This window comes from Ricinus communis, chromosome 3 (genome assembly GCF_019578655.1).
Source record: "Ricinus communis isolate WT05 ecotype wild-type chromosome 3, ASM1957865v1, whole genome shotgun sequence".
Taxonomy (NCBI): Eukaryota; Viridiplantae; Streptophyta; class Magnoliopsida; order Malpighiales; family Euphorbiaceae; genus Ricinus; species Ricinus communis.
The window spans coordinates 30,914,620-30,927,056 of NC_063258.1; the positions used below are offsets into that span (position 1 = coordinate 30,914,620).

The 12,437-nt window shown below is 34.8% G+C and overlaps 2 protein-coding genes across 3 annotated transcripts; both read right to left on the reverse strand.

Annotated features, from left to right (window-relative positions):
• Positions 1-980: 980 nt before the first annotated feature.
• Positions 981-4,793, reverse strand: LOC8271189 (putative esterase YitV). Of its 2 annotated transcripts, XM_002516503.4 has the most exons (13): positions 4,427-4,788; positions 4,262-4,341; positions 4,097-4,177; positions 3,902-4,030; positions 3,737-3,823; positions 3,497-3,550; positions 3,141-3,231; positions 2,984-3,054; positions 2,826-2,895; positions 2,578-2,630; positions 2,201-2,294; positions 1,627-1,724; positions 981-1,205 (listed from the first exon to the last, which is right to left on the reverse strand). In XM_002516503.4, exons 1-13 carry the CDS (start codon positions 4,722-4,724, stop codon positions 1,116-1,118), a joined length of 1,296 nt encoding a protein of 431 aa, XP_002516549.1. In that variant the 5' UTR covers positions 4,725-4,788; the 3' UTR covers positions 981-1,115. The 2 variants fall into 2 exon arrangements, with proteins under 2 accessions (XP_002516549.1, XP_048227972.1); XM_048372015.1 differs by having other exon boundaries at positions 4,097-4,341; positions 4,427-4,793.
• Positions 4,794-5,880: 1,087 nt separating this feature from the next.
• On the reverse strand, positions 5,881-11,911 carry LOC8271190 (protein tesmin/TSO1-like CXC 7). The gene is made up of 8 exons (XM_015717576.3): positions 11,322-11,911; positions 11,098-11,211; positions 9,906-10,083; positions 9,040-9,393; positions 8,538-8,635; positions 8,325-8,419; positions 7,054-7,470; positions 5,881-6,461 (listed from the first exon to the last, which is right to left on the reverse strand). The coding sequence occupies exons 1-8, from the start codon at positions 11,681-11,683 to the stop codon at positions 6,235-6,237; spliced, it is 1,845 nt and encodes a 614-aa protein (XP_015573062.1). The 5' UTR covers positions 11,684-11,911; the 3' UTR covers positions 5,881-6,234.
• Between the last annotated feature and the right edge of the window lie 526 nt (positions 11,912-12,437).

The following is a 12,437-nucleotide window of genomic DNA, read 5'->3' on the forward strand; positions in this document are numbered from 1 at the left end:
TCACAAAATCATACCTCTTATAGGACTAGAAGACCTTCAGTCTTTATATAAAAGACTGTAACACAACATGTCAGGGACATTTATTATTCTATAATTAGTATATATTTTACAACTCAATACCATTACTGACTTAACCATTGGAGTGAGTGACCGAACAATCTCGTCTGGCGCTTTCTAACTATTGCTATAGGTATATCAGAGCTCGAGTCAGACTTGAAAACCTTGTTGATAGCTTACCTTTCTTGACTAAATTATCACTTATCAAAAGACTTAAGTAATAGTTACTTGTAGTAATTAGTTTTAAAATTCTCAAAAAATCCTGATGGGAACTCTACCCCTCTTGGTGCTGAGATTAGCAGAGTTTGGTCACGAAGAGTTCATAAAAGGCCTTTTTTTTTTTTTTCTTTCTGTAGTTTCTCATCAGTTCAAATGTTCTAATCTTTACTTTAGTCCTTCTGCTTTTCTTATCTTTATGTAAAAGCCTTTTTTGTTCAACCTGTTTCCTTGTACTCTATCCATGTTTCCAATCTGCTCAGCAATCTCCTACACAATTGGTGGGGAGTTGATGATTACATGCAAAGTTAGGGTATAGTTATTAAGTTAAATTTTGGAAGAGAAGAGAGTATTCTTTTATCATATATATTTGAGGGTAATGCTCAAATTTGTTTTCTGAGACAGTTGAACTGAGTATTATCACCTGGTGAATAATTTCTCAGGCAAACAAGAGAGATATGCCTTGACATCTTGAAGAATGCTCCGCTTGGATCCCAGAACACAAGGCATAATATTGTTGTATATTGCAGCAACGACCTAAATTATTTCAACCATCTAATTGGGCAATACGTCTCATTTCTTTCCTGCTATATTTTTTTTTTATTCTTCTTGATTATGGATTGTACACAGATGCCACTAGTTTTTTAACTGGTGAAATTCTTTTGAGAAATAATAGCTTAAATTCGCAGATGATAATGAAGGACAAATCGAGTACAAGAGTTGAATGCATTCTCACATGGCCTTGGACAATTTAGGCAAGAGCTCCTTGGTTTTGCAACTGATAATAATATACAACAAAATTATTCCCACATAAAATAGACAAAGAAATAACGCAGCAGCATTCACTTCTTCAGGAACTTGTCAAGCCAATCGCTTGCTTCTTTCACCATTAATGGTGTCATTTGATGCCCAACGCCAGGTTCCGCAATTAGCTTCATGTTATGGAACCAATGCCATAAAGGCACACAAAATGAAAAAGCAATTAGTATTTTCGTATATTAGAATATCAAATCAGCTATATTAATCAACAGAAAGTAATAGTGTATGCATCTGCACAGACTGCAATATCTATCAAATGAATAATCCTACAACTTTTTCCTTTTTGTAGGGGAACATGGGAGGACGGCAGGTGCGGTGTTTGGCAGATGGAAGGAAGAAAGAAATTCATAAATAAATTGTGCTACTGAGGAGGAAACAAAGTAGGAGTCTTTATAACATGAATTGTTATAGTGCTTTCCCATGATAAACAATTTTGAACAAGATAAAGGAAAGGTAGACAGTAAAAACAATTGAAGGCATCAATTATTTTTGTAGTCTAGTATATGCAATCCGTGGAACACCACAACTTCATACCTTGAACTTATCTTGACTATGGGCTTCTTCATATGCCTTTTGTGCTCTTAATTTTGGAATTTCTATACCTGCAAGTGGGCAACGGGGATCTTCTGCACCTGCAATTTCCAAATCGAAACAAATATTAAATTTTAAACTAACCTTCAAAAGCGGCAGTAAGGTATCATCCTTGGAATTTGATGAACTTGCATGGCAGCTATACCAAAGATCAATGAAAAATCAACATGGACAAAAAGAATTAAGAAAACGTAAAAAGATGAGAGAGAGAGAGAGATGACAATGGGCTGGGAAATGCAAGAATGCTTGAACATTTCATAAATAATTGAATCTTGAAGAGAAAGCAAACTTGAATTGCATAACTCAGGATCAATTCAAAAAATCCAAATAATTGCCATACATAACTTTGTCAGCCAATTGCCAACATCCAATAGAAATGGTTAGAGTTTGCTTTGGCTGATTTGATGATATTGGAATTAACTTTTGATGATTCCACAAGCATTTGAATTGTTCTTGATCTTTGCTCCTTTATTAGAGTGAATCTTCTGGTTATTGGAAAGAGACCAAAGTATCTTACCATTAACAATCAGTAGTGGTCGTGGCGCAATGGTTGGAATTGTATATGGCGAATCCAAGCTAGAAGCCAAACCTGGTGCAATCCTATCCCAGACCTAGTAAAGAATGTAAAGTAGTAAAACATTATCCAATTTCGTAAAAGAAACTATAGAATATTTGAAGAAAATGTAGCACTATTACTTGCTGAATGTGCTAGTCCTAAAGTGTTATTGAAAGCTTGCTTAATGTGTTGATAATTTCTGGTGATGAAAAGACCAGCATAAAAGATAATGAAGTAAAGAAGTCCTAGAGCCTGATAGTTAATGGACAATGAGAATAAAAAAAAAGGCAGTTATCTGAACATGGATACCTACATCTAAAAGTGAAATTGTAACTGACCTTCTCCACCACTTCTTTATCAATAGCACTCTTGCCTAAGTCTTTTCGAGCTTCTGCAATTAAAAAACTTCTGACAGTCAGAGCAGTAAAAGCTGTTGGAACTATAGTCAAATTTCAGAAAAGGTGCCACAAGTAATTCCATGCTAAATTTTAATAATCTTATGTGGAAACAAAATAACATTATATGTCAACCCCGTATGAAAGGATACAAATGCCTTTTATCATATCTTGTTTTCCACATATCATACCTTCAAATAAAGGCCTTATACTGTCAACTCGACCTTGCCACTTATCATTGTCAATGGCCCAACGAAATCCCTAGAATTGCAATGGATACAAAGTCAGCTAGTTATTCAATATGCATTTATCAACTCTTTAACCAAATTTGTTGTTTCAATAGACTTACCTGCACGCCAATTATAGGGACAACCACTGAATATCTGGTGTCAGCAGCAGCAGCCAACCACGCATGCATACCTGCAATAAGCAATCATAGGCAATTTGCTATATGGAATAGAATGTGAGCTTAGACTAGTCATCTTCTTCAATTTAAATTGACCAACCTCCAAGTGATTCACCAGTAATTCCTATTCTGGTCGAGTCTATATCTTCCCTCTGTGTAAGATAATCTGCCAGTTTTATCAAGTCCCAAACCTGCCATAATCAGAAGTTGAAACCAGCATGTTAACTAATGTGATGAAAGAATAAAATCATATTATAATTTCCCAAAACGTCAAACCTAGAGACTAAAAAGCATTAGGTTTTCATTTCTTTATAGTCTCTACTACTTGGAAAACTAAACTAGAAGAATCCCACTAATTACTAGTTTATAACTCAATCCATCGAGTATCCTAAACTAAAAGCAAGCGACAATTCAGGTCAACCATATGGAATGGACAAAAATATATAGAGAAATTACCGTATCATATATGAATGGCATTGTATCACCTTTCTTCCACGCTGATATAAGGGCCTGCATTTGAATAATGTAAAACAGTGTGTCAAAAATCATTCTTTTAAGGTAGTCACTTTGCACCAGCTCATTCCAGTTATAAGCTGCACACTTAAATCTTGTACAGATGCCTCAGAAGTTTCACAAATATAATAAACCCAGATCCATCCAAGTTACATATAAGGATAGGCATTATCTATCACTCACATCTCGATAAGTGGATTTATTGGTGGCACGTTCACCATGGTAGCGAGAATCAATTGCAATGGCTACATATCCGCGCGAAGCATAGGCCTAATCAGAAACAAGCAAACCGTAAACAAAAAGTGTCTTATTACAAACAACAAAAAGAGAATCGATATGAGCAGGCACCTCAAGCAATGGGCGCAACCATTCTTTGCACTTGTTTGTGCTGTGCAAGAAAACAACAGCAGGCCTTTTCTCTTTGCTATCATGTTTCATGCTCAGAATTAGCATAGGCAAACGCCCTTGATCTCCTGCCTATTAATTAATCAATTAATCAACATTCACATCACAATCATAACCACAAAAATTTTCTCATTTTACCTCAGTAATCAAATAGAGATTCTCCTCTTTAATTAAATCTTTAAAATTCTTTATATCTGCTTTTGGACAAGACTCCATCGCCTGCAAAAACAAATAAATAAATAAATAAATATTTTCTTTAGAAAATAAAACAAGAAGATTAATAAATAATAAGAAATTAACCACCTCACTCTTCATCGTGGGCAGCGTATTATCTTGAAACAATGGATCCACAACTGGTTTTCCATGTTCAACTGATAATAAAACTGTAACAAAATCACCAATCCCCAAAAAATCAGCATAAAACTAAAACAAACGGAACAAATTGCAGGGATTGTGAAGTGAACTGACCTTGAACAGATCGTCTGCTGCGAAGGACTTGAATGAAGTGAGATCTGAGTTTCTCAGATTCTTTTTCCATTTCAGCGATTGAAAATAAAGAATCAGTAAGTTGACTAACTCCTGATTTCTTGATAGTTGTCGTTCGGTATTTAAAGGAAACGGAATTTGGCGGGTGATTTATCGACGTGGCGAGTTTGAGGGAATTAATGGAGTTGGAGGAGAGGTTGTAGGTCCCACCACCTACTAAGAGGGGTTGAGCTACTACTACTACTCCTACTGTCATTCGGGCAATTTGGGAAATTACCATTTTTCTTCTTCTCTTCTTCCTTTTCCTTTTTCTCTTTTACAATTTTGGGTTTATCTTTTCTCATTTCTCTGACAACAACACGTGTAGGTGTGGTGGAGCTGCTTTACTATGAGTTTCGTGCAATAATGTTCTGTATTAGCTAAATTCATAATTGCACGACTAAACTCGATGTCCGGTCATTTTAACTTTTTAATTTTTGATATAATTTAATATAATGTTTTAATTTGTTTATTTATAATTAATTTAATTATATAAATTGGGTGAAAATATTTAAATATTATTAAAAATAAAATTCAAATATGTATTAAACTAAAAATATTAAAATAACTAAATATGTATTGCGTCTTTTTCTTTTTAATTCACAAATTGGTGTTAGTATTTAGATCATATTTACTTGGTATGATTCGAAGAAATTGTACGCTATAAAGAAACTTCTATAAAAAGGTATTGTTTTTGTTTTGGCATTAAATTTTAACAATATGGAAATTATGAAATGAAGGGCAAAGGGAAGCTTCACGAACTACAACAATCAAAACGGCCTGATAAAGAAAATGATAAGAGAAAGAAGTAACGAGGAAGATCTCTATTTTAAGCCCCAGTTGCATTAAATGTATGGATTTTGGTCATCTGTCCTTTTACTTACCTTTTGCAATTAACTTGAAAGGATTTCATTTGAGGCTGGAAGACTTTTAGCCTGTCATAACTTATTAAAAGTAATTTGAGATTTATTATTTATTTTATTTTTGAGTATTATCAATTGATTACAGAATTGCTGTTGTTATAACGATGCTTTGACAAAGTATCATTTCAGTATTATTAAATTTAAAATATATTATTTTGACTCATAGCATAATAGAAAATGACTTGTAAAAGAAAAAATTTCAGATCAGTACCCATGACACCAGAAATAATTGGAGTTATGTTGTGCATTCTTTAAAAGAAAATAAGTGTGCTCATTTAAAAGAGCAGTTTTTAGGGGGTTTGGATCTGTTAATTACAAAATAAAAGAAAGCATTAAATCTCCACTCGCCGAAAGCTGAAAAGCTACTGATTGCTTTGTCAATATCATAGCTAAACATGCATCCGCATTTACCTTTGATTAAATAGCAGATAGAGGAATTCGGAAACAAGGAAGAAGAGCATATTAGAAAAGAAATTAACAAGAACGTCTTTTCCGTCAGATATCTGTTTATTAATTGATCAAACTTTAGGTTAAAGAAGATGATTGAGCTATGTTTCAATTAGCCAAAGTGGGATATGTAAAATGTTCCATCTACTTAAACAAAACTGCTTAGACATTTACAGGCATTTACAGTCTTAATAAAATATGACTACACCGTATACATGCTCAGCTAGCATGAAACAATCTTGAAATATCATTTCTGTAGCGAGTAATTCCGCAAGCGGAACATTCCGAATGATCAGACTTCTGACTGAATCGAGATCTGCAGAAAATCTTGACTATGTTGCGTTGGCACATCAGTTTATTTTGAACTATTTTCTCCATAATTTAGATCTTATTCTCTGGATTAACCTCTCCATTTCCAATGGGTAATAAAGCCTTTATTGGTAGATCAACATTTGAAGCAGAAGTTGCTAGAACAGGAGATTTCACAATGCCACTAGCGTAAGCATTCTTGTCATTTAGCGTCTCAATTCCAGCTTTAATCATCTCTCCATCTGCAGGTTCTTGATGGCTTCCTGTTTTACTCCTCGCTAATGGAGAACACGTGGTTTCTGCAATTTGAAAGAGGAAGGATCCTTTTTAGCACATATAAGTATCTAAGACTGGGAGTCCGTCATATCTTGAAACAAAGACGGAATACCTGCTGTCATGCTTAATGTTTTGAAGAATCATAAATACATCTTCTGTTTTTATTTCATTTCAATTGCATGTCAAAGTTTAGGTTCAGAATTTTGACCATCACTGCTACAGCATAAACAAAACAAGACAAATAAAAAGAGAGAGAGAGGCGAGCAAGAGAGATTAGGACGCCCTACCTTTCTGAGAATCTTGGCTAAAAGGATCTATACTCTATACCCTCCCACCTCAAAGAGCTATAATTTAACGGTACTAGCAAGTAAAGACCTTCATGTCTGAATTTTCTGGACTGCACGCAGCAAATCTAAGCAGGGAAAAGCCTCTTTCATGGCAAAGTTATCTAATTAATCTAGTGTGAAAGAAATATTTCATTAAGAATGTAATGAATCCAAAGTAATTGAATCATTTTGCAGGATGACATTTGAAGTCCGGATATCCCTAATTGACTTTAGTATAACCAACCATGGAAATTTGAACATAAAAAAGTTTCAGACCATAATAACTTGCCTTTTATGCTCCCACAAGTGATAAGCCTGTTAAGGAAATCCCGGAACCCAGTCAAAATGAGCTTCTCTTGTTCTGCATAAGCCTCTGAGCACTCCTGTGCACTAGATGATTTTTGAATTTCGTTTTGACTAAGCCCTGCCATCCCAGTTGCTGACTCACCTTCCCTAAAAACCATCTCTTGCTCATGGCACATTAAATCAATTTCTGGTGACAGCGGTCTTCCATTTTCCAGACCACCTCCATCCTTTCCAGAATCACTACTATCCTTTTCTGCTGTGTTCCCATTTACATGATCATTGGGTACAGTTTTATGGACATTGTTACCCATAAGACCATCTTCCCTTTCGCGTATGGATGACGAAGAAGAAGATTCAAGTTTGCGATTATCATCTCCCCCAGGTTGCATATCCATTTTTCCTAATCAAGTATAGCAACAGGTTTTAGAAAGAATATAAAATGTTTTATGGACAAAGGATCATAGTTAAGACCTTCTACAGTAACTCAATGCATAGAAGTGAATCATACAGCCCATCACACAAATATATAGACAGCAAAACTAGAAAATTCAGACATTTAGACTGTTCATTCCTAAAACTATCAAAACTTATTGGATTTTATACATGAGGATTTAAGAAAAACAATCTTGAAAATAATTTCAACTTATGGGCAACAAAATGGTGGTGTCTTCAAAGATAATTGCTCAATCTTGGGTCAACACCTCAATGACGATCTAGATTTATACAATGCCATATTATCTAACAAAGCACTATTGAAACTGTAGGGAAGTACTAAAGGATAAGGGGCGATTTTCCCCGGACACTAAGTCTTGTATCTACCACCCCAGTGGCATTTCCCTTGTCTTCCTCCAACAAAAACTATCTGGCAGTTACTTCCTGGTAACTGAATCTCTATGCAACAATAAGAAATGCAGTTATGCTACATCTTATAATAGAATTTGAAATAAGATCTTTTATTATATGGATACAATCAAGGTGAAATGTTTGGCAAGTTTCAAGATAAAAAGATACATTTGCATCTTGCTTCAAAGAAGAGAGTTAATGTCTCTAAAGTCCATATGTATAAAAACCAATAAAGTAACCTGTTAATAGATAGATTTCCTAGAAAGTTCCTTTGCATGTTTCTACTGATGTGACACAAGACACAAAAGAACATCTGAAAATACAATAGTTAAAATCCACTGCAGTCATGTAAATTCACAATGACTTAAGAAATGTTCAAAAGATAACATATTTCTGGACAATAATTAAAACCTGCATATGCCTTTCTAGCTTCTTGCGAAAGTACAACCAGGAGTGAGCACATTTTTTTCACGTCTTGAGGTTGAAGTATACCTGCCAATGGAGATCTTCATTCACATGAATTAATATTGATCAGTTTTGAATAAGAAAAAAACAAAAAGAAAACAAAAAATTTGCAAGAAAAGCTATGAGGAAAATGACACAAAAAACAAAGAAAAAGCTTACTTGTATGTGAATTTTGAAGATCCTAAAGCAGTTGCATTATGAGGAACAGGGACAGACAAGGGAGAAGCAGAAGCTGCAGGATTCCTTTGATGATTTTCCTGAATGAAAGTAAGAAGAAAAAAGAAAAGAGCAAAATGAAAATTTTTCACAGTTTTAACCAGAGAAGATACAAGACTAAAACAATATGGGGATAGATCTAATTCTGAAAAGAAAACCAAAAAGCAAAAGAATTTTCTGTCAGTCAAAGATTATTAAGAGAATTAGTACAGTAAATCATGAAGTCTAAAGTAGTACAAAATCACAGTTTATTTGGATGGAAAAGAAGGATCAGCCAACAGCTTACCTGGAAAAAAAATATATGTTGATGAAAGCATCATCCACACCAAAAAAAAATAAAAATTCAGCCTATTGCTGCTGGGTTTATTATGACGTTATCCAAGTTTATTGGAAAGTAATAATAGTAGGGGATTTTATTCTGTCCACAAATGCAATAAAGACACACCTGTTGGGTTTTTGCAACACGACGGCCCAATTGATCTCTGTTTGTACTGCCAAACAGTTCCTCACTTTTTCTTTTATTGGATGTCAAAGGGGTCCCATAGCCGGATGACCCAATAGCCCCACAAATGGCTGCATTTGCTGCTTGTTGCATGTAAACTATGCCATTATGATTATCATGAAATAAAGCTCTCCTTTCTTCACTCCCTTCAAAATTCTTACAGTCCATGCACTTGCAGTTTTCAGAACACAAGATATTGGCTTGGAAGCACTCGCAATACTTCTTAAGGCACCCTGATTTCTTGCAGTGACATCCTTTATTGTGTTTGCCAACTAACTGAACTTCCATTGCATCTTCCTGGGTTTATTTTTGTGACATTAATTGCATGCAAGTCATAAGCAGAGTACAGAAATTGTTAAATAAGAGTTGACAATTCAAAATTAAGTTGCTTAGGTTCATATTACCAGGAGTTAATACATCTCTCTGCTCTTTTATTCTAGCTCATGCAGTGATGCAAAAGATTATTTTATCCAGAATGTTACTTCAGCAAGAAAGGATAAGAAAATTTTGCAGATAAGAGGAAGAATCACTTAATGTTCTCAGTCTTAAGTTTGAATCTAATGCTACGCCACTTATTGAATTTGGGGCCATATGCCAAAAGACCAAGAAAAAAACAGTAAATGACATTTATAATAAATATGAAGTTCCTTTTTCTATCTTTTAAAGAAAGTCATACTTATAACAAGGCTTAGTCCATGACATGAAGTTAACCAAAAGAGTATATTCACTATCTAGTTAGATCATGAAAATAGCATATTATCAACTGTTTAACTTTTATCGTTTCATATTCCAACGAGATTGACACATACCTTAGCATCCCTAGATCCATGTGGGCTGCTAGCAATCTTAGGTTTAAAAGCTTCTGGATTGCGCTCTAAGACTGCCCCAACAGCCTCTTGCCTGGAAGCCTCATTTTCAACATTGTTATGACAATTTGTGCAGTTGCAACCAGTACAATGAACTCCAGCGGCAAAGCACTCACAATACCTAAAATTTCAAAAACTTGCTTCTAGTGATGGTGAAAAGAAATGTATAGGAAAAACATGATGTGTCCTATAATGATCAACTAAAGTTAAAGAAACTCAAAGTGAGAAATATACAAGCGGAGGAGAAAGAAAAGATTACTGCACATTGTATTAAGAGTTCTTCAAAGAAAAATTTATTTATACCAGTGGTTTACAAAGTAATAAGCCGGGAAAAGTTGTATCACAGGGAAGAGAGGATAAACAACATGTTACAGACCACTAGCTCTGTGATTTTTACATAGGGACAACTCTGGCAGTCAGGTCAATTTAATTATGTTAATTCAACATATTCTATTTTACTTGTCTTGTGTAGTGGAGGTGTTAAACATCTTATTATCCTTTTATTTCTAGTAGAATAGCCCCATAACTAGCTATCAAACCTGGGACAGTAATACAACATGAGAACTGTAAGACTATAAGGAGAGAGAGGATAGTAGGGAGGAAAAATGCAGTATAGTAAATGTCTCACATACTTGAAAGGCAGTTCTGAAATTTAAAATGCAATAGATACGGACTATCTATATCATTCTACATAAGATTTTCTCAAGAATAAGTCCTTGAGAGAAAAGGTAGATTGAAGATTTTTTTTTTTTTAAAAAGAAGGAGATGGCAGAACACTTCCTTTGGAATAAATCATGTGCAATCAATCGAATTTTTGCAAAATCATGTCATTTTTTGCATACGGTTCATTTCTTTTAAAATGCCTTCTTTTATTCTAAGTCAAAAATTAAATTCTAGCAATTGCCAGCTTTCCAAACATAAGAATCTAATCAAACTGAATTCTTGCGCACTTTCCAAACAAGGGAAACAAATTAAACTTCAATAACCATATCTACGGCGAGAACAATTTCAAAAATTAGAATTACAAAAAAAAAAAATAAGAGACTTGCATCAACATCTAGGCTGGCATCACTTTCAAATTCTCAATACAAAGAACAGAAACAAACAAATTACAAATGGAGATGAATATACTTACAACTTCAAGCACCGAGAATTCTTGCAATTACAATGCTTTGCTTTCTTAGGAGTACCACTATTATCTTTTGCTTCAATATTATTTCTTGGTCTCGAACTAGGAGACTGTTGTTTGCTGAAAGAAACAAAATAGTGAACTCTTAAATTATATTTTAAAATTCGTAACAGATTTAACTTTTAAATATGAATCTACAGTAAAAAATATAAAAAGCAAAGAATGCTTACATCAGCTGCAGTGTATGCAAAGAAAGTTTTTGTACCGGATGAGGTATCCGTCGCATCGCCGGCGGCACCATCACATGCTGCGGCCGTGCTTGCGTTGCCTGGGGCTGCTGCTTTGGCGGCGTTTCTAGCTTTAATTGCAGTACAGGCTGCGGCTGCTGTTGTAACTTCAAATGTAACTGTGGCTGTGACATCGGCGGTGGTGGCGGAGGCGGTAGTGGTGGAGGCTGCTGCTGCTGCAATCTTGAGGAGTGCTCCGACAAAGCTACATTCACTGACGCTCTACAAACCGCCGTAAAATCTAACTGTCGCGCCAATTTCTTTGGCGCAAAATCGGAAATCGCTTCACTCTGACTTTGTTCCATCAAATCTCTAAATAAATCACACAAACATAAAATCTATACATATAAAAACACAAATCAACCGCCGGTAAATCTCTTCACCTTTTAACTACATTACAATTAACATTCAAATCCGAACAATAACCAAAAACACAAAATGATAAACTGGAGAGAGCTCAGCTAAGGGATTTTTCTATTTAAAAATAAAAGTTCAATTAATCTGTTGTATATTTATATCTCCCTCGTCAGTTTTTGAAATTTTAATTTTTTAAAAGTATTATTGATGAGAAGAAGTGAGTGATCTGACGAATGAAATTGAAAGTGCTAACCAACGGTATTTGATCGAGTAAAAGAGTACGGTGAGTCAAGAGCCGTAGGATTAGCTTAAGAAACTTTAGGGGCCTTTAGGTAATTTGGTAGGAAACAGATGCGAGGGAAATTTGGCGCTAATAGAGTCTGAAAGCGATTAGGGATGTTGTTTCTGTTATACACGTGGACGGTGGCAATTAATTCGACTTGACTCCGGATTTTAATCGACGGATAATATTTGAAATTTTGAGATGAGTACATGTATATCTGGTAGGAACTTTTCTTTTTTGTTTCTTTTGAAATCGTATCTGGTAGGAGTTTGAAATGCGATATTGTTGTGGGGGGGTAAACTAAACGACATCGTTTGGATGTCTTGGAATGTTAAATTATAGGGTACAATTATTATGACTGGGTAGTAGGACCCTTGGCCAGGATTGTTTTTACCATCAACATTCTGACATAACCCAAA

Excerpts from the sequence above, each read along its gene's own strand:
- LOC8271190 (XM_015717576.3), bottom strand. The coding sequence starts at position 11,683 with ATGGAACAAAGTCAGAGTGAAGCGATTTCCGATTTTGCGCCAAAGAAA. Across the intron at positions 11,212-11,321 it reads TTGCATACACTGCAGCTGAT|CAAACAACAGTCTCCTAGTT; the intron begins GTAAGCATTCTT and ends TGTTTCTTTCAG. Across the intron at positions 8,636-9,039 it reads GTGTTGCAAAAACCCAACAG|GAAAATCATCAAAGGAATCC; the intron begins GTGTGTCTTTAT and ends ACTTTCATTCAG.
- LOC8271189 (XM_048372015.1), bottom strand. The coding sequence starts at position 4,724 with ATGGTAATTTCCCAAATTGCCCGAATGACAGTAGGAGTAGTAGTAGTA. Across the intron at positions 3,055-3,140 it reads TACTGGTGAATCACTTGGAG|GTATGCATGCGTGGTTGGCT; the intron begins GTTGGTCAATTT and ends TGCTTATTGCAG. Across the intron at positions 1,206-1,626 it reads ATAGTCAAGATAAGTTCAAG|CTAATTGCGGAACCTGGCGT; the intron begins GTATGAAGTTGT and ends CATAACATGAAG.